The following is a 21,524-nucleotide window of genomic DNA, read 5'->3' on the forward strand; positions in this document are numbered from 1 at the left end:
CCCAAAGCCAAGAGTTCAGGCAGGGAACAGGAGGGTCCCAGAATGACAAGAGCCCTGGGAGCTAAGGAAAGGCAGCACCAAGAAATGGTGGCCAGTGAGGAGCCTGCTGCGGCACCAAGAGAAGACGCAGAGATTCAAGGGAGTTAATGCCCAGAAAGAAAAAGGCAGGGAAGAGGGCGTTTGCTCACCCAGCTGAATCCTTACAACATGCCGGTGACTGGGCACTGGGGACAAACGGAAAGGTCCCTGCCCGCATAAAGCTGGCCTTCACTCCAGTCAGAAGGAGGCCAATGCACAAGAGGCCATTCCACGTTCATCCAGACCAGTTAGTCCCAACTGTCCGGGCCTCAGCCCCCTCATGATGACAGGTTTCCTCAGAGTCGTGGGGGAAAGCCACCAGATAGAGCAAGAGTCTTAGACTAACTCCCTCCACCCCTGGTCTACACAGGGCAGAGTAGAGGCACAGCCTTATCAAGTGCTGATCTTGGGGAGCTGGGGACAAAGCGGAGAGAAATACAGCTGAAGCGAGGACATCCATAGCATTCCACCTCACCTTCCCTGTCCCCAAACACACATGCCCCCAGGCTCCCCTTCTCCTTGAACTGATATCCCATGACCTGGCAGGGAGTCGGGCCTGTTTGTAGTTACAGATAAAGAGCCAGAAGCCACAGGGCCCTTATCAGTGCCCTCCTCCTGAACTGAGGGAAAGGTTCTCTCCTGAGCAACTGGGACTTGTTCCCTGCCCTGAGATCTGAGCCGTGACTCCTATTGAGCCCCCAGCAAATAGACGGGGACGCGTTTCCCCCTCACTGCTGTCCAGAACACATCACGTCTCGGAGCTGACCCTGGCCTTTTGGGGTCACATTCCCCTAAGGAGGCCAGGCCTCTGTTCCACAGCTCCAGGGCACAGCGTCGAGGCCTAGGGGTGGGGGAGCTGAGCACAGCACACCTGAGCCTGGCTGCAGGATGAAGAACAGTCTCGCCCCAAACACTGGCAGCTGCACCACTTCTACAGTGACTCTGTGACTTTTTCCCCAATGGTCACGACCACATAAAGCCATTCTGGCCCAGAGCTCTGGGGTTTACCACCCATATTCCGCTGTCCAAGGTCTCAGGAAGAATCTGTGTTCACTGTCAGGGAATTTGCCCATCCCCGATCACAGATGTCCCCACAGGCCCTTGAGCAATGATCTACTCTGACTCTACAGGGATTCCTGTCCTTTAGAGACCTAGTCCCAGAATCCCCTGCCCACTTCTTTTCCTATTAGAAGGCTGCCAGGTTCCAGACGTTAGAGTGACAACGGCTACAAGGTGTGTGTTCCCCCACCAAAACAGCGTGCCCAGAGGCCTCTGAAGGTTGGTCCTCCTGCCATGGCAGCTGGTCTGCAGAGCCTCAGGGAGGCCAGGCTGTTCCTGATGCTGCCTGTTCATAATTGATGGTTTAGGTTAAGCCCTTGCAGTGACCTTCCCAACCTCTCCTCCCCTACTGCACAGAGGGAGAGGGAAAGGGGGATCAGTCCCAGACTCGGGGGCCTCAGGCCAACTGTTCAAAGGAAAAACAAGCTGAAAGAGGGGCGGTGTGAAGCCACTGCCCATGGGCTCTAGTGGAGGGATTAAAGGGTGGTGGTATTTGAATTTTACCGAGGGAGGGTGGGTCAGGGCCAGAGCTAGGACCCGGGCCAGGAAAGCTGGCTAGGAGAGAGGTGGGCATATGGCCTAAGGGAAACAGCAGAGGATTTGTGGGGAGAAGAGGAAGTGAGCAGAGTCTAACATCTTCCTCTTTCCTGCAGAGACCTTACTCTGCCTAGCCTGGCCACCTGGGAACTGGTGACCGGCCTTTCTTCCCATGAGGCTGGGAGACAGGACCCTCACACAGGCATGTGTTACCCAGCAGTCAGTGTGAGCTGGTGGTGCAGTATGATTCATTAGCAATTAGATTTTTTAAAAATATTTGTTCTTTAGTCGTAGATAGACACAATACCTTAATTTAATTTTTATGTGGTGTTGGGGATCAAACTCAGTGCCTCTCGTGGGCTAGGTGAGCACTTTCCCTCTGAGCCACAACCCCAGCCCCAGCAATTAGATTTTTTAATGCTTGAACATACTATTAAGCATACCTTGATCGCTGCACTTGATGTGGTCCTAGCCCGAAGACCACCCAGCAAGAACAAGAAGAGAGTCATCCCCCGCCAGCATGACCCAACATCACAGAAACAAAACCCCAGGCTGAGCTCTGACCAGATCCCTGGAGGAAGCACAGTCAATGGCTCACTGTCCTGTCTTGTGTGGTCTCCTGAACTCGAGGTAATTACTCAAAGGAGGCCTTGCGGGGTCAGGGCACACACTGCGCAGTGGCCCACGTCCAGAGAGGCTAATGAGATGCAGGTGCGCCTGAGCCAGACCAGGCCTAGGTCGGCAGAGCAGATGCGCATCTCCTGGAGAGCTCAGCGAGGGGACGGGTGCAGCCCTTCAGTCCGGGATCCCAGATGGCACTAAGCTCTCTCCATCTTTCTCAGAGCTGACAACAGGTTTCTGCTTCCCTTCCAGCCCCCCGAGGGAAGCTACCCTTTAAGAAGCCCTGGCAGAAACTGGCAGGCGGAGATGCTGGGAAGTAAGCCCTGGACACTCAGGCCAGAGCTCTGCCCAGGAATACCACGAGGAGAGAGGACCAGGCGGCATGTGGGGGGAGACGCCGCAGTAATCCCTCGCTCCCAGCCGCTGGCCGAGACTAGGCTTGGCTGTGACCAGGCTTGGCTGTGACGAGGCTTGCCCTCCCGGGCAGGAGGGAGATGTGAGTGTTCTTTCCCTGCTGGAGGCAAAGGGGTGCCAGCAGCTTCACACCCACCTTCGACTTGCCATCTGGTTGTGAGCAGCTGGGTGGGTGCAGAGCTGGAGGGAAATGGCCACGTTGGGCCTGCAGGCCGCCCAGCAGCAAGGCCAGAGGAGGAGCAAGGCCAACTAGACACTTCTTCAGTGAGATTTCTTCCTGTGCATTACTTTAATCTCCCTATGCTACCAGGCAGAAGGCAGGGTGGGGACATTTACCCCTACTCTAAAAGAGAGCGGTGAGACCCTCAGACAAGAGCTTGGCAGAACCTGAAGTCCAGGTCTACGGAGGGTTTGAATCTGCTTGGGAAAAAGTACCGCTCTGGGGTGACTCTCCCGGGTTAAGAACCAAACTTAATCAGGAAGGAGGATCCCTTTCCAGGGGCCAGAAAGGGATGTGCTGGCCACCCTGGGTTCCAGACCTGGATGGGTTCTCATGGAAGAGAAGCCGGCACAGAGAAGAGTCACACAGACCTGGGGTGGGATCTTTTTTTTTCCAAGTTGTCGATGGACCTTTATTTTATTTGTTTGTTTATATGTGGTGCTGAGAATCGAACCCAGTGCCTCACACATGCTAGGCAAGTGCTCTACCACTGAACTAAAACCCCAGCCCCTGGGCTGGGACCTTAACTCTGTCGCTGTGTGTGGTCTGAGACATCACTGCACCCCCATTTCTCAATTTCCCCATTTTTAAACTGGGGGCTAACAGCACATTCCTCTCAGGGCTGCTCATTAGCAGCCAACAGATATGATCCCAGTCAGTTCCTATCTCCGTTTTTTTTTTTTTTGTGGTTTTTTAAAAATATTTATTTATTTATTTATTTTTAGTTTTCGGCAGACACAACATCTTTGTATGTGGTGCTGAGGATCGAACCCAGGCCGCACGCACGCCAGGCGAGTGCGCTACCGCTTGAGCCACATCCCCAGCCCTCTACCTCCGTTTTTTTCACAAAAAAACCTTCCTGCCAGGCACAGGTGGTACATGCCTGTAATCCCAACTATCAGGAGGCTAAGGCAGGAAGACCTCAAATTTGAGGCCAGTCTCAACAATTTAGGGAGGCCCTCGGCAACTTAGCAAGACCCTGTCTCAAAAACTGAAAGGGTTGTGGATGTAGCTCAGTGGTAAAGCAACCCTGAGTTCAATGCCCAGTACAAAAAAAAAAAAAAGGACCTTCTTTCTGAGAGGAATGGGCAGAAGGGAAGGAAAAACACCTCCTAACATTGTGTTCCTAACAACTTTGGAGAATCTCCAGACACTGAAGAACTTAGTGAAGGAGGGCCAGGTAAGGGGAGAGCCTGGCGGTCAGTCAGGGTTGAGGGCTTGCTGGCCATGACCACCCCTCCCCAACCTTCTCCTGGGAACCCCAGCAGCCCAGGGTGCTGTGGTGTCCCTGTGGCACCCAGCAGAGAATCCTGATGCAGTGCTGGGAGCGCAGCAAAGCCTGCATCCTGAGAGAGGTCCTCGAGGGACTCAGGTCTTTGCTTGGGCCTGCCTACTGACAGAGGAGACCCGGGGACAATGGCCAGTGGCACAGGTCACACCTCATTCCTAGTACACACAGACCACGCAGAAGAACCTTTGGAATGGGTGCCCACCCGCCCTGACTGGAAGTTGCTGGAGCGCTGGCCCAGGGCTTGCTCGGCTCTGCCCACACGGCATGAGGAAGGTCCCCTCTGAAGCAAAGACCAGGAGGCACAGGAAGTAGAAATGGGCGGCTCATAACCACAATCACGATCATGATGAAGTGGGCATTGCTGGGCTTTTACTGGATCAGACCAAAAAGATCACCATGGCCACATTCTGTCCAGTCCAGCACAGCTGCCTGGCTCTCAGCATGGGGCCCGCAGCTGCCCAAGGCATGTTTGGTGGCTGCCCTCTAGGAGCTCGTGGTCAGGGAAAGGACCACAGTTGTAAACAAAGAGGCGAGTCAAGCCCGGGGGAGCTACTATACAGAGAGAGAACAGAGAGGGCGAGGGCCGGAGGCAAACAGCAACGGGAGGCTGGGGGGAAATGGGGTGGGCAGAGAGGAGACCCAGGGGTGAGGAGGTGACCGGCAGGGAACTGCAGGCAGGGAGGGTGCAGCGTGGCAGGGCAATGTCGAGCCACTGAGGGGGCACAAGCCACATCAAGTCTGCGTGGCTGGAGCAGCAGGTGCGAGCAGCAGGCTGGGAAGGAGGGCAACGGCCCAGGTCTCCTCACTAGAGGAACGTGGTGCGTCCTGCTGCTGCTCAGTTTCAGCAGAAAATCTAACACACGCCGGAAACAGGCAACGACCAGCCCCCTGTGCAGGTTTAAATACCTTCAAGTTACTACTGCAGCCGTCACGGGGAGACTCCAGGGGGGACTCAGGGGAGACTCCAGGACCGCTGCAGACACCGACATCACAGAGGCCCAAGACCCTGTAAAATGGCACAGCATTTGCATATAACCTAGAACGCACGTCAAGTCCTCTGTGCGTCAAGTCGGAGCTGCTGTGCAGTATTGTCTAGGAAATGACAGTAAAGCCCGTGCTTGCTCAGCACAGTGACCATCAGCACTAGCCCACAGTCCACGCCACCATCAGCAGCCACACAACATTTTTTTCCAGAATACCTGTTTTTCACTGTCCAGTGTCTTGCAGGGCTGGAGACTGAACGTGAGCACTCTGCCGCCCGCCTACGGCCCAGCTCTTTTTATGTTTTACTTTGCTAAATTGCTGAAGTTGGTCCTGAACTTGCCATCCTCCTGCCTCAGCCTCCTGAGCCGCTGGGATAGCAGGTATGCGCCATCGCACCCGGCTGTCTGAGGAGTTCTGGTCCACAGTTGGCTGAATCTGCGGGTGTGAAAACCCTGGGTACAGAGCAAAGTCTGTTTTCATAGTTGTTTTCTTCACCTCAGACAAACAGAAGATTCGGGGAAGAAGTGTCTGGCTCAGGTAGGCGGGTGGCGACATTATCCACATAGCTGGTGACGGATGCTCAGATGTTAAATGGCACTGGTAACCCTGGTGTGACAGGCACAACCAGCCAGCAGATGATTCCAAGTGGAGAAGGAGGCCATCGGGCTCAGCTCTGGGGGTGGGGACACACTGACAAGAGGCAGCTCTTGTCCCTGTCCTAGCCCTCTTCTCTGGGCTCACAGTCCATCCTATTCAAGCTGCTCATGCCACCAGGGCTGGACCCCCTACTGGCCTTGGTCTCCCCTTCTTCATCGCCTTGAAACCAGCTGGAGGCACGGAGGCTGGGTGACGGCAGTGGAGGGAGGAGGCAAGAGAACGCCTGTCACTTGTTCACGCCTTGTAAGGGAGGCCCAGCGTGTGAAGGAAACGATGCAGGTGGCATGGGAAACAAAGGCAGAGGGTGACGGTCCCCACACTTGACAGGCTCACCATATGGATCGGCGGAGGCACGACTTGTGTGTGGCATGCTAGATGCCACCCTGTCAACCACAGGGTAATGCCACACCACGGGCACTGGGCTGAGGCTCCCAGGCCTCTGCTGTCTTCCACACCCCCAGAGAGGTGCCACAGGCCACCCACAGTGCAATACCAGTGAACACACACTTCAGAACCAATCCAACCAGACACTAATGTGGACGGAGCTCTCGATTCACAGTCCCTGCCTCTCCACATGGCTCCCGTCTCCACAGGTCCCTCCCCAGCACTGCCACCTGAGCTGTGGAACGTGAGCTGCAGCTCCAAGGCTTACGGTGGCCAACTGGGGATTTCTATCGCCTTCTGAATCTGTTTCCTGATCTACAAAAGCAGATTGAGCCAAATCATCTTGAGGAGTCGCGATGAGAACTCAGGAAGGGCTGCGCTTTGCAGTTCCTAGGAGAGTGGCCCATTAGAGATGCCTGGCACGGCGACCAATGGCCTGCTTTGTGGCATCAGCCTTAATCCTTCTCTCTTTTATCACACCCTGGGGCTACAACATCGAAAGGCAGAGACCAAGACACAGTCCTGGAAGGTTCAAAGCAGAGTCAGCCCCACACACGATCCTGAGCAGGAGCAGGGGCTGAGAATCAGAATATCCTGGTCCTGCCTCTGCTGCCACTAACCAGAGCTGTGCCCTGAGGCAAGTCACTTCCCTGCCTGGGCTGCAGCTTCTGTCCCCATCAGACAAGGGATAATAACTGCTGTGCCTTCTTCATGCAAGCACTGTAGACAAAAAATTAGCCACGATGCAAGTACCATACCACAAGACACCAGGCCCTCGGTCTAGCTGGGAAGGAAGGAGCAGAGCAGGCCGTAAAAGAGCGGAAAGCCAGACCAACAGAGAGTAACACGAACACCAACCAGAGCACGACACTGAGGATCAGCCAACAACAGAAATGGAGACTCTGAAAGCTACACAACATCACTGGAAGAAATCAAAGACCTGAAGAAAAGGAAAGACACTCTATGTTCATGGACTGGAGCCTTAATACCGGTAAGATGGCAATACCTAAATGGATCCACAGATTCAGTGGATTCAAAAATCACAGCTCGAGAGCCGGACACAGTGGCGCACGCCTGTAATCCCAGCAGCTGGGAAGCTGAAGGAGGATCTCGAGTTCAAAGCCAGCCTCAGCAATGGCAAGCCACTAAGCAACTCAGTGAGACCCTGTCTCTAAATAAAAAATACAAAATAGGGCTGGGTATGTGGCTCAGTGGTTGAGTGCCCCCGAGTTCTATTTATAGTACCAAAAAAAAAAAAAAAAATCACAGTTCCCACTGGGTGTGGGTTTGTAATTCCAGCAACTCAGGAGGCTGAGGCAGGAGGATCACAAGGCCAGCGTTAGCAACTTGGAGAGACCCTGTCCCCCAAAAAAAAAATTTAAAAAGGGCCAGGGATGTAACTCAGGAGTAGAGCATCCCTGGGTTCAATCCCCATTATCAGGGGAAATCAACAAGATGATCCGAAAATTCACATGGAAAATACAAGGGAACCAGAAGAGCCAAAAGAATCTTGAAGGGCTGGGGATGTGGCTCAAGCGGTAGCGCGCTCGCCTGGCGTGCATGCGGCCCGGGTTCGATCCTCAGCACCACATACAAACAATGATGTTGTGTCTGCCGAAAACTAAAAAAAAAAAATAAACATTAAAAAATTCTCTCTCTCTTTAAAAAAAAAAAAAAATCTTGAAAAAGAACAAAGTTGCAAGACTAGAACTTCCCATTTTTAAAACTCACTACAAAGCTCCGGGAACCAAGATGAGGAGGCATTGGCATACAGGTGACACACAGATTGGCATAACCTTCACATTTACAGTCCACTGTCCTCAACAAGGGGCCACGACAACTCAACAAACAGTGCTAGACTAACCAGATTTCTACAAGCAAAAGAAATTGAACCCCTTTTAAGAAATAAAAATAAAAAGGACTAGGGATGGGGACTAGAGCACCCCTGGGTTCAATCCCCAGTCCAAAACAAAGGTGAAAGACAATCCTTATATTAGAAAAAAGTTCTAAATATTTCAGTCTGATAAAGGTCTAGTATCCAGACTATATTAAGAACACTTACAGCTCAATGAAAAGACAACCCAATTTAAAAATAGGCAAAAAATCTTAATAGAAATTTCTTTGAGAAGATGTGCCAATGGCAATAAGCACAGGAAAAGATGCTCGACACCATTAGCCAAGGGAAACATGAATCAAGCCCCAGTGAGATCCCACCTTACAACCACAAGGTCAGGAAGTGCTGTGAGCACATGGAGACTGGAGCCTCAAGCACTGCTGAAGGGAACACAAAAGGCAGCCACTTCGGAGATAGTCCTTCAGGTCCCCAAACAATTAAAGTTACCAAACAATCCACAATCTTATTCCAAGATGTATATACACAAGGTAACTGAACAAACCTGTCACCCAAAAACTTGTACACAAATGTTCAAAGCAATATTTCTCATAATAGACAAAAGTGGAGACAAACTAAATGCCCATCAACTGATGAATGGATTAACAGAATGGGGTATATCCATTCAATGGAATATTATTCGGTTGTTAAAGTGCTCTTAGTTGCTACGAAGTGGCTGAACCTTGAAAACATCCTCTGTGAAAGAGGATGGAACAAAAGGCCATGAGTTGTATGATTTCATTTCTGTGAAATGTCCAGAACGGGCAGATTCAGAGACAATTGATTAGTGGTTGCCAAAGGCTGGGGAAAGGGGAAATAAGGAGTGGTTGCTGATGGGCACAGAGTTTCCTTTGTGGGTGAAAAAAATATTCTGGAATTAGTGAAGATGGTTATACAATATTGTGAATATGCTAAAAACCTGCCTGGAACTTGCCATCCTCCTGCCTCAGCCGTCTAGGTCACTGGGAGGATACATGTAGATCACTGTGCCTGGCTGAATTATACACTTTGAAAAAGAGTGAATTTTAGCCAGTTGTGATGGCACCTGCCAGCTACTCAGGAAGCTGAGGCAGGAGCACCACTTGACCCCAGGAGCTGGAGACCAGACTGGGCAACACAGTGAGACTGCATTTCAATTACAGTGAATTTCAATTTATAGTATATGAATTGTATCTCAATGAAGTTATAAAAAAATTTTTAAAAGTAATACATGCCAGAGCTTATTGAAAAGTTGGAATACTTGCAGAAATAAAAGGGTTTTAGTTTTGCTTTTTAACCATCCAAGCAGCCTCTTTGCCCCATGACCTCAGGGGGCATTCTGTTAGAGAGGGAGGTCTCTGCAGACAGAGAAGCATAGGGCTGGGTATTCTGGGATGCAGTGCTCTCCTTCATATGTATTTATTTAAAAATAGCAACAGAGCTGGGTCGTGATCAGTGGCAGAGCACTTGCTGTGCATGAGTGAGGCCCTGGGCTCCATCCCCAGTGCCATGGGGGGGAAAAATCCACTCCTGTTTGCATTTCCGCTTTGGCTCTGTGCTCTACCATGATGTTACATTGTTTATGAATAAAACCTGGACCTGCCCAGACATGTACTTGAGAAAGGGAAAGACATTTCAATAACCTCTTCAGACAACCGTGGCCACTGCTCTTCAATGCTCCCCCAAACTCAACAAATAGCAAGGAATTCATGGTACTGTGGAAGCTGGAAGCCTCAAACTTTTCCTGCTACGTGACATTAAAACCCAATGGCCTTTCTCGAGCTGTAAATGGGCCTTGTTCCCAGCATGATTTCGTAACCTCCTGTGCTGGTCCTCCGGAGCACAAGGGCTCCCTGACCCAGCTGATCTTGAAGATGCTAGGGCGTTAGGTAACACTGTAGCAAAATATCACCTGGGCTATGGCCACCCATGTCATCAGAAGAGCCTGAAGCACCAGGAAGCTGTCCAGCTCAGGACAATAGATCAAGTTTCCCAAATTCTAAGCTGTGCCCAGAAGCTCTGCTTTTGCCATTAGCTACAGTATCACTAGCTGTTTTCTTTGAAACAACAGGCTCAGAAGACTCATTTTCAAGAAAAATCTGGTCAGATACCCAAGGCTGAGTAACAGCAGATTCTTGTCAGTTGCTCTTTCAAGTAGAAACTGTGGTCCCTGAAAACCCAGCCAGTTCAGTGCGCAACTCACATGACCCACAGGTGCTTCTCCCGGTCCAGAATCTGGCTAAACCAGACACTCACTTCCTGTTTCATCACACAGAGGCTCAATCAAGAACTAAGCAGGTGAATTAATACAATAAATTAGTTTTACTGCTTCGTTAAGGCCGTTGTTAAGTGAAATGGAGGAGAAGGGCTCCAGGCCACCAGGCAGTCGGTGCCACTGCCCCGATCCCGGTAAAGGCATCAACAGGTCTGCCACCACAGCCTTTGTCCCATGCTGGGAATGCCAGCACAGCAGAAAGGAAGGGAGCAGTCGGCACTGTCAGGAAAGTCTGTGACTCACAGACCCCCCCACACCCCCCAAACTGGCCTGAGGGCCAGCAGGGCCCTGGGGCGCTTGCGTTAAGACCCAGCTAACCTGGGGTCTACAGAGCTGACCCTGTGAGCTGGGGGTGCGCTGAGTGGTGTGACCTGGTGCTCGCAGGTGGCCCACCCACCTCTGAGTGGGGCAGGGCTGATGGCCTCAAAGGGCCAGGCAGCTTCCAAGTCTAACAGTGCTCTCTGTCCACACCACCTCCCATTCCGCTGACCTCGGCACCCAGCGGACTCCCAGCTCTCCGGTAGGCTTTGTGCTGCCACACTGGAGAAGGCCGGGAGGCGGTGAGCAGCCTAAAGGCAGCAGGCAGGGGAGGGTGGTGGAGCCCAGCATCTCCTGCCCTGGCCCACCTGCCCCCAGCCTCAGTCCACCCACTGGGCCCACCAGATGCCCTGCCTGTAGATTCAGATTTGGCCTGCATTCCTGCCATCTGGCCCCCGAGTTCAACGTTAACAAAGGGTCTCCCTGACCTCCCTCACAGTTAAGGCCTCTCGGTTAGGAGCCCCACCGAGAAGCCACCAGCACAAGGCCCCTGGTTGGCTCAGAGTCCTGTCCTCCCAGAATATCCAATAAACAATTCGAGGTCTGGTGGGAAAGGATTTCTCATAGACTGCTACAATTGCAGCCGCAATGAAGCTGCTTGGCCGGCGGAACCAGAGAGGAGAACAAAGTGCTATTCAGGCCCCAGGGACAGACAATAGGCCCTTATCCTCCTTTCTGGTCCAGGCGCAAAGCTGCCAGCAATGGAGGGCTCCACGGGTAGCCCCCAGGCAGGGCTGCCCCTAGAGTCTGTGGGGCCCCAGGCAAACTTTTTGAGGGGATCCATTTATACAAAAAACTTAGGTCACTCAAAATTAGCTCCCCAGCACGATTCTGGCAGCCCATCTCACAAGGTCCCACTTAAGAAACAACAGTGTCGCTGGGAACGGGGCCGGCACTTGGGGCCCCAGGTAACTCCACGGACATCTGTCATCCCTACACAGGATACAGGGATGAGAGCACCCCAAAGACCCACTGGAGGGGGACTTTTGCTCCCAAAGTACAGCCTGGGGCTACTCGCGCCTGGGCCTAAAGGTGTCTGTCCCTGGCCCTGCGAACACAGCCACCGTCATGGGTTTGAAGGGTTAGAGGACTGCCCTCAAGAATGGAAGCTAGGAACTCAAGGCCCACACCTTGGGGTTTTCAAGCCACCTGGGTAACCCAAAATCTCAGGGAGCCCCAAATCTTCCAAGTCACCAGGCCTTTACGGCTCTTCCCCTGTGGCCTCTGCCTGCTGGGCTCCCACTGGATCTCAGGGAGGTTGGAGTTTCACACCTGATTCCAGCCAGTGTCTCGAAGAGAAGCCGGGGGAAAGCACACAGGCTTGACCAGGAGGACGGAAGGGGCCAGGCCTGCGGAAAGCACTCAGCAAACAGGAGGCAAAAGCAAGCCACAGGCGGCAAAAGCCTTTAACTCAACTTTAAACAGGCCCTGCCCCCGGGGGACATTCTGCTATTAGCTCCAATGACACTACCAAGGCTAAAGGAGGTGCCATGCAGGGTTCTGGGTGGCACCACTGGGACGGAGCTCAGCAGGTAAAGAGTGCCAGCAACAAACCCCATCTGGAGGGCAGGAGGCTGCCTTGGGCTCCTCCCACCCCCACTCCACCCACGGAGGGTGAGCTTGTGAGTCTCTGAAATGACTCATGGGCCTCAGCAGGCCTCGCAGGGACAGGTCCTCGGAGGCAGCAGGCCAGGCTTGAGGGCTCCCACTGCAAACCTAAAGTCTTGTGCTAAGGAATAGAGGGGGTAACAGGACAGAAGTTCTAGCCCCAACAAGCACACAATGGCAGGGACAGCCTGGTTCCAGGCCTCTGAGCGTCCGGACTTGGTGTCTCCCTTCCTCTTTCTCAACCCTTCCAGGGGCCATCTGTGCTCACATCTTTCAGCGTTTCGAGCTAAGTGCTCCTGGCACCGCTCTCTCCCTCAATGCTCTCCATACCCTCCACCCCCTTGGCTTTGACCTTCCTCTTCCTCGGCCCCCAAAATAAGCACACCAACCTGCATTTCTCTGAGCCACTGATCTTGCTGGAACTCACCGTACCACTGGCGGGGCTTGGCAAGAGCAAATGACCTTTGTGCAGAGACTGATCTCCTCCCTGCTCTTCTGTCAATTCCAACTGGGTAAATAGTTATGGGACCAATAAAGCCTAAAGGGGGAAAAATATGGCATCACGGGCAACGCACAGGCAAAATACCTGGATCCCCTCCCTGGTCCTTTGTGACCTCTGGCAAATCATCTATAACACAAGACCCCATCCTCCCTCAGGCGTGCACGCAGGCAGACTCTGCTTACCCAGAGGTCCCCCACACATCTCCAGAGACGATCCTTACCTTTTCCTACGTGGGACAAAGGAGTTCAAGGGTATAGAGTTGATAGGCCAAGAAAAAAGGTCAAGCCTGCAATTCCAGGACTAAGCTCCAAGAGAAACTGGAAGCAGGCCCAGGTGGACTGACCCTGTTCCCGAAGCCCATGTGTCAGTGGCTTGTACGTTGCCCTCAGGTTTGTCTGGGGCCTTGCCAAGCTAGATTTCAGCTTCAGAACGTCAAACACGGAAATCAACACATGGCTACTGGCCTGCAGGACACGAGAGTTATGACAAGAGGGAACAGTCTGGAAACTGTTGGCACTCTGTACACTAAGGGAGAGCTTTGATTGGCCTGCTCTCGGGTGACCTGGAGCAAGAGACAAAACTCTGCCCAGCCTCAGCCTTCCAGGATAGCAGCACTCACAGCCCAGGGCTGCCTCGAGTCTGGGATGGTCCTGGAAGGGGACAAACTGCAGGTGGTCAGTTCTCCACTAGGTAAGCACGAGTCGCATGCCCAAGTCCATTCACTCACAGCAGGCTGTGGGCTCTCCAGGATAGGGGACAGAACCACAAGTGGAATCCTCCTTTGTCCTCTCTGAGAAGTCTGTTAATGAGACAGCAAGCAGCATTCTTCCCTCCACCTGCGGCTCCCAGGGAGGAAGGTAAACCACACCTCAGACCAACTCTGCTTCTAATGTCCTCTTTTTGGGGTGTGGCTGTGGAGGTGAGGGCAGAAGAATAAACAAGAGACTTCCCCAGTCCCTAAGCCACACGACCTCCAGATGTCCTCATCAAACTGGCCTCAGAGCAGAGGCAGCCCAGGGATGGTTAGTGGCACCCCGGGAGTGGTCAGTGGCACCCCAGGAGTGGTCAGTGGGACCCCGAGCCTCTTCCTGGGAGGAAGTGCCCTTCTGCTTAAAAAGAGACCAACTGGCAGAAAAAAGAAGATGGACACTTCTGGTAGACCAAGCCCTTGAGCCTCCCTGCACCCAATAAACAGCAGGGTGCCAGGAGGTCTCTGAAAAGAATCTTGCACCATTGTGGCACCTTGGGCCAAAGTGGACCACAAAGTGGACAGCGAGCTGTCTGGGTTGGTCTCAGAAGGTGAAACAAATAGAGAAAATGTTTCCTATTTGCAAACTGTCCCTTCACTCGCATCCTAAAGAGGGCTCTGTGGGGCCCAGGGTGGCACTGTGTGCTGACCTCCGGGCACCACAAGCCAAGCAAGAATGGGAAGCCTTGGCTGGTGGGGACAGAGTAATGACAACAGTGGAGTGGGCCCCAAGCCAGAGGCAGCAAATGGACCAAGTGGGAGGGTCTGTGCCAGGAATACCAAATACACAGCAAGGGAGGGGACAACGCTGACAAAAGTCTGAGGTGGCGACCAGGAGCCTGGTCCAGGCAGCCCCTCTGCACAATTCAGAACTTCATCAGGCCTTAGCTCTTTGGGAAGACACGCCGTAGGCCTAAGAGGGAGACCAGGGCTCTGAAATGGCACCCAGTCAGAGGCACATCCGTGGCAAATGACAGATCTCGGTCACAGATGACAGAAGCTTGACAACGTAGGTTTGCACAGTCCTGGCACAAAGTGCCCGCTGACCGAACACCAGAAGGAACCACTCAGTGAGGCTGGCTCCGGCTGAAGTAATCAAATCAGCAGCATCAGAAGACTGTGAGTAAGGGGCGTGGGTGACCCAGAATGTCCCACACCTCTTGCTGGATACAGAGGAAGGGGACGGGAGGAGGAGGGAGAGGAGGAGTGAGAGTGGCCGTGGTTCTCAGACCCCACACCCCAACAATCCAAAGCCCAGCTGGCCTAGGGGAGCCTGCAGGGGGGCCAGGGCCTCCGCCCCTCCTCAGAACCAGGAGAGTTCCCGCAGCGCCGGCAGCCTCCCCCGGGCAACAGAAGTGTCCATCTTCTTTTTTCTGCCACTAGCCCCTGCCTAACAGCTGGAGAGGAAGGAGGCCTCAAGCACAGACTCAATTTTGGAAGGAAGCCCAGATCTCACACAATAGGGGACTGAGACAAGCACAGGGGGCAGGAGAATTTTCAGCCTGAGCCTAAACCCAGATACAGGGGCTGCCCGCGGACAGCCCGCCTCCTGGGGATCTATGAGGAGCTTCCCAGAGGAGGCAAAGGACCCACCCTGACCACGGCTCCCATCGACCCCAGGACCTCGCATCCTCCCCTGGGCAGCCTCACCCCTTTGCCTCCCTCCTTCCATGGGGTCAGAGCCCTGACCTCCTCCAGGAACAGAGCTGGGACTGGATCCAATTTTAATTTGTTCAATGCATAGAAACACAGGTGAGTGCAGTGCACATGTGGCCAAGGACAAGAAGCCTCCCTGTCCCCAGTTGGCTGCCCAGGGACGGGCCCTGTGCACACCCTCGTCTCCTCTGCACTGAGGAAGGCAGCCCGCTCCCACTCAGGCAGCGAGGAGTGTGCAAACAACCCTCAAAACCCAGCTGTCTGCCGAAAACAACCTTCTCCTTAGGTTTCTACAAACCCTCGAGCAGGACTATCTTGATCTTCGCTAGAGCCTTAAGCAGCAGCATCCAGAGAGGGAATAACAGCAAAGGGAGGACAGAGGCCAAGGATCATTTGTAAACTAGATGAGAACCAAGATGTCGGAGCAAAGAACCTGCCCCTGGACCCCAGGCATCGCACCAGACGCTACTGCGGTGGGAAAAATGAAAGGGAGCTGCAGGATTTGCAAAGGACACAAGCTCAGAAACGGCAGCAAGAAAACCTGGCACCACTCAGAGAAAAGAGAACTCCAGCAGGCGAGCTGGGAGGTGTTCTTCTGGGGCAGTGGCGGGAAGGCGGAGGACCTGGGTGCGGGCACAGGGGCGGAGTCTGGGCAAGTAGCTCCCTGCTTGAAGTCTCAGTTTCCTTGAGGTGACACCTTTTACTTTCAGGATAATTATAACAAAACAGAGATGACATGTAAAGAGACCCCAGGGGACCAGAACAAACTTAGCAGCTGTCAGTATTTCTCGCTGTCATAATTATTTTTCTGTTGTATTCTTTTACATATATTTAGTTCTAAATGTGGAAAAACCGACCAGCGGGTAGAAACCCACCCAAGAACTCTGATCTCATTCTCCCCACACTCTGGGACTATTCCAGAATTTCAGAGTGACAAGGGTGGACAGAGAAAGCTATTGGGAGGTGGTGGGACCGTAAGGAGTTGGGGCTAGTGGAGGGAAGTCAGGACACAGGGGCATGCCCTTGAAGGCGACATAGGGATCCACCCTCCTCCGCTCCCGTTGTCCAGCTACCACAAGGTGAGCAGCTCCACTGTCGTGTGCTCCCGCCATGATGTTCCGTGCCACCACAGGGCCAAAAGCAGTGCAGTGCACCACCCCTGGAGAGAGACCCCAAGATCATCAGCCAAAACAAGCCAATTATCTCATTTTGTCACAGTGATGGCAAGCCAACACAGCGGCCCTACTCGTTCACAGGGGCTCCTTCCCCAGCCCTTCGCTTGTGAAACAGGGAAAACAAGGCCATCAACTTCCTAAACGTAATTCCCTGTTCTGTGAGTGAGCTCGGATCCCCCTGCATGAAGCCCACCCAGCATCTCCTACTTCAGAACAGACTTTCTGAAGAAGTCGAGGGCTTCTGAGCAGTCTCCATCTCAATCAGAGGGAGAAGTGGGAAAGAGGCTTTGGAACCTGAAATCTAAACCAACAGAATCATGACGAGAATGGAGACAAAGCTGCAGACAGACGTACTTCCGTTCCACAGATGACCGCCCATGACGACGGAGCCACTCAGGGTCAGCAGGGCAGGAAGAGCAGCGAGCCCGGCCTCACAGAAGCGCAGGCCCAACTTCAGCATGAAGCAAGCGCCTGGTCGTCCCCAGCTCCGTCCTTTCAGACACGGGCCGAGTGGTTCGTCACCCAGGAGGAGGCCCAGCCCTCCAGGAGCTTCGCCATCGCCCAGGAGGCCTATGAAGAAAACGTCACACCCGGCTTTAACCCTGACTCCAAGGAACTGTCTCCGCCCAGTTTGCTGTTAGCTACCAAGGGGCTTTCTGATAAGGACACAGAGGGTCTGAGACCATCTTTATTCCTGGAAAAACCACTCCAGAGAGGAAAGGGAGGCAGGAGTAACGTCATCTTCATTTGAAGAGAGTGGCCCACCTTTGCCCCCACGTCCCACCTGGAGGTGCCCTGGGCAGGGACTCTGCAGGGAAAGGGGGCCAGGTGGAGGCAGCAGCCCAGAGGCCACCAGGGAGCTGTGGTGCACAACCAGGTGGAGGAAGAGTCCCCGGAGTCGACACCTTCCTTTCTACAAAAGAGCTACGTAATAAGCGAGAGTTTTAAATGGGTTATGGAAAAGCACAGAGCTCCGCGATGTCAGAAAATCTTGAGACAAAAATTTGGGGGAAAAAAAAAAGGAATTAAAGTGGACTTGGCAGAACAAATAACAAGCACTCTATTCCTCCTCTTTATTTGCAAACAGGATAGACACAATCTTTGAACAGAAGGACAATGGCATCCTGGGCTCCTATCTTGGAGAAAGCATCTAGGAAGCCATTTGGCAGAAATGATGAAAGTTAAGCAAACTCAAGGCACAGAGAAGAGAAATGATGCAGCAGATAAATAGGAAGCAGGTTTCTCCCTTTGCAGACCTAGAATTACTGGGAGACCTCTGAAAAATAAAGACCCCCATCTAGCAGCCTTTTCCCAGTTAGCAGATATTGCCTTTGTGATCATGAAAGATAAGCAAGCTATTTTCTAACTAGAAAAACTGTACAACAGCTTACAAATGTAAAATGGACAGCTCTTACTAAAAAGCAGATAATTTAAGGAATATTACCTTTTGAAACAATACATAATTATAGTTAACCTGCAATTTGTCCACATTAATGAAATGGGAACAGCAAGCATAGATAATTCAATAAAAACATTTAAAGAGAACTTCTGAAATGCCTGGCATAGCGTGGGAAGCAGAATTTCTTTAAAACTGTGTTAAACTTGGAAAGCAAGGTTGCTGTGGCCTGGATCTTGAACATTCCCCAAAGGCTCATGTGCTGACGGCTTCGTTGTCACCCTTAGGCCTTGCTGGGGGTGAAGGAACCTTTGGGGGAATGTCCTGGGAGGGGATATTGAGTCTTCAGCCCCAGCCCTCCATCTCTCTCTCTCCTCCCTCCCTCTCTCTCTCTCTCTCCCCTCTCTGCCAGGATGTCCTGTGCTGCCTCAGGCCCCAAGCAACCATTAACTGAAACCTCTGACACAAGGGCCAAAATACACCTTTCCTCCTTCAATCTGACTTTGTCAAGAATTTGTCACAGCAACAGAAATCTGACACAACCCATTATGATGATACAAAATCCTGGAATTCCATTAATGTGAACAAATTGCAGGTTAACTATAATTATGTATTGTTTCAGATTGTTTCAAAAGGTAATATTCCTTAAATTATCTGCTTTTTGGTAAGAGCCGTCCATTTTACATTTGTAAGGGTGCTAGTCAGCTTTCTATCACCGTGACAAAATACCTGAGAAAATCAACTTAAAGGACGAAAGGTTTCTTTTGGCTCACAGTTTCAGATGTTTCATTCCATGGTTCTTTGTCTCTATTACCACAGGCTATGGTGAGGCAGAGCATCATGGGGGAGGCAGTAAGGCAGAGCAGAGCTGCTCACGTCATGGCCAGGAGCAGTGGGCGGGAAGGTGTCCAGGCATGAAGCACACCCTTCCAAGGCATGCCTCCAATGACCCCAACTCCTAGCTCCCACCAGTAGCGCCACCAGCTGGGGACCAAGAGGACTTCAACACAAGAGGCTCTGGGTACATTCCAGGCTCAAACAGTAACATAACCAAGCACTCAAACAACCTCAGTAGTCAGTATGACCAGGGGCAGGGGACAATGAAAGCCGTTTTGGCACAAGAGTCTGAAAATGCCCATATTCTAGTTCCAAAATGCACAGGTCCACGGACAAAGAGCAGGAAGGCACAGCAAGCCGAGGTCAATCCTGGTTACTTTTATTAAATGTTTTATTTCTTTTTCTTTTTTTTTTTTTTTTTGCCATTGTAACCATTTTAACACAGACAGTTCAGTGAGTGTTGGTCTATTTGTGACTTTGTGCAACCATCACCACTGATTCCAGGACATTTTCACCATCCACAACAAACTCACCACGTCAGTGGCCCCTGGTGGTCCACTGCAACCACTGATCTGCTCTCCACCTCTCTGGATCCGCCTATTCTGGACAGTTCGCAGGACCTCATACCCCACGTGTCTTCTGTGCCTGGCTTCTCTCGGCACGCTTTCACGGTTCATCTATGTCTATCACCTGTCAAGGCTTCATTCCTTTTTATAGCTGAATAATATTCTATTCATTTGTTTTTGTTTTTTTTATACTAGGTTTGAACCTGGGGTACTTTACCACTGAGCTTCATCCCTTTTTATCTTTTGAGACAGGGTCTCACTAAGTTGCTTAGGGCCTCGCTAAATTACAGAGGCTGGCCTCAAACTTGCAATCCTCCTGCCTCAGCCTCCCAAATGCTGGGATTACAGGCCTGCACACCAGCTTGGCCCATTCATCTGTTGATGAACATTGTGCTATTTCCATTTTGGGGCTATTATGAATAACGCTGCCATGAACATTTATAACTATATTACACTTTATTCTTTTAGGGAAGTTTTGGGAATTGAACCCAGGCCTTGTGCATGCCCCCTTGTGCATGATGCTTGACCATCCAGATTAATTTACGCAGTTAAGTTTGAAGAGTCAAGGACTCAAATCCAACAGATTGACTCTATGGTGTAACTCCCAATCATGCTGCTGTCATTTAGAACTAGATGACCCCCAAAGGCCAATGTATTAGGACTGGTCCCCAGCGCCAAGGAACAATGAGAGGTGGTGGAACTTTTAGGGAGTGGGGCCTAGTAAAAGGCTTTAGGTCCCTGGGGGCATGCCCCGAAGGGCACTGTGCAACCCCAGCCCTTTTTCCTCCTGCCTCTCTTGCCCCAGGCCAGGAGGTGAGTAGACTTCCTCCACCACGCCCTGCAGGTAGGATGTGCTGCCTTGCCACAGGCCAAAAGCATCCGGGCCAACCAGTAGTGAATGGAAAGCTCTAAAACTGGAGCAAAATAAATCTTTTCTCTGTATAAGTTGATTTGCCTCCAGTATTTGTTTCAGTAAGGGAAAGCGACCTAACACACGCACTTTGTCCTCCTGGGGCCTGGAAGGTGCACAGCAGCCAGCAATGCTGAATGGCAGGGGCATGGTTAGAAATCCACACGCATGAAGCACCAGCTGCACGGACAGAAAACGACCTGACCGTTTGTACTCTCTCGGGTCCCTGAGGCTGATATCCAGGAAGCTCACAGGCTGCCCGGGTGGTCCTTCAGTTAGCAGCAGTACTGAAGTGAGGCCCGGCCGCTGGGAGGCTGGAGACGAGGCTGGAGATGGGCAAAGTCAGGGAGGACACCTGCTCACCCCCAGAGGGCTGTCAGTGAAGGCTCCGCAAAAAAACACAAGGACAGAGGGTGGCAGGAAGGAGGAGACCAGACCCAGGAAAGCAAGAAAGAAGGACGAAGAGGCGGCATGTTCCTGAAGACAAAAGGGAAACAGCCAAGACGGCAAGAAAGCAAATCTGAGGGAGCGCAACTGCCCCTCCATCTTCCCGCAGAGGCGAGAGGACAGAGCCGCGGCCTCGGGAAGGGGTCAGTCAGCGGCCTCTGCTGTGCTGCTCTTACAGCCTAAGGCCCACCAGCTTCAGAAGGTGACCTGCGGCCAACGGGGCCACCCCCAAGTGCAAGAGAAAGCGAGGCGCATAGCAGAGGGCCAGGCTGGCTGCGCGCCCCGGAGCCTCAGTGAGGCCCCTAAAAACCGCACACTGCGACTTGGGCGGGTGCAGGAAGGACCTCCGTCTAGACCCAGGGCTGCAGGGCGTCCAGTTCAGCTTCAGGATCCCAACAGTCAGTTGGTAATAAAGGAATAATAAAGGTCCTTTTTTTTTTTTTTAATTAAGGAAAAAAAAATAATTGTAAAAATGAATCTCTGTCTAAAATGGCCCAGTGTTACACGACAAGCACAGCACGGGGGACTGTCATGAAAGGCACAGAAGAGAACAAAGACCCCCTCGGAGCAGAGGGCGGAGCCTCTAGAGACCCAGGAGGGCCTCGGGGTGCCCCTGGACAGAGCGAAAACGGGGAGAGGAGCCCCCGCAGACCGATGGGTGCTGAGCAACTGAGGAAGCCTGCCCGAGGCCAAGCGCCGCAGCAGACGGGACAGGCCAGAAAGGGACGGCTGCAGCTGCTGAGCTAGAAGGCAACTCTCAGGAGCAAGCGATTAAAATTAAAGATCTGGGCTGGGGACGAGCTCCGTGGTCGGGCGCTTGCACCGCGCCTGGGCGGCTCAGGGTTCCGTCCCGGCACTGCAAAACATAAATAAAAAGTTTCCCCGAATCCATATGGAGAAAGTAGAGGGTAGAGAAAAGGATTACAGGAAAAAGAAACAGCTTTTTGGAAGAAACCTTTTAAAAGTAATCG

At 52.3% G+C, this 21,524-nt stretch overlaps 1 protein-coding gene across 12 annotated transcripts in view; it reads right to left on the reverse strand.

Annotated features, from left to right (window-relative positions):
- The window catches only part of Pc (pyruvate carboxylase), a 104,891-nt gene that overhangs the window by 61,621 nt on the left and 21,746 nt on the right, over positions 1 to 21,524 (reverse strand). The window contains exons 1-2 of one of the 12 annotated variants that reach the window (XM_015503191.2): positions 12,706 to 12,832; positions 5,127 to 5,226 (exon numbers count right to left, since the gene is read on the reverse strand). The exons of 4 other annotated variants lie outside the window; for them this stretch is intronic. Coding sequence is in view for 1 of the 8 variants with exons in the window: in XM_015503189.2 (XP_015358675.1) it covers positions 12,706 to 12,711 (6 nt within the window). In the remaining 7 variants the exon portion in view is untranslated. Of the gene's footprint in view, positions 1 to 188; positions 208 to 5,126; positions 5,227 to 10,318; positions 10,338 to 11,980; positions 12,004 to 12,705; positions 12,833 to 13,038; positions 13,179 to 16,751; positions 16,771 to 21,524 lie in introns of those variants that run through there. 7 more of the 12 variants (XM_048807706.1, XM_015503195.2, XM_015503189.2 and 4 more) reach the window with 7 other exon arrangements.

The sequence above is a fragment of the Marmota marmota genome, unplaced genomic scaffold, assembly GCF_001458135.2.
Source record: "Marmota marmota marmota unplaced genomic scaffold, marMar, whole genome shotgun sequence".
Taxonomy (NCBI): domain Eukaryota; kingdom Metazoa; phylum Chordata; class Mammalia; order Rodentia; family Sciuridae; genus Marmota; species Marmota marmota.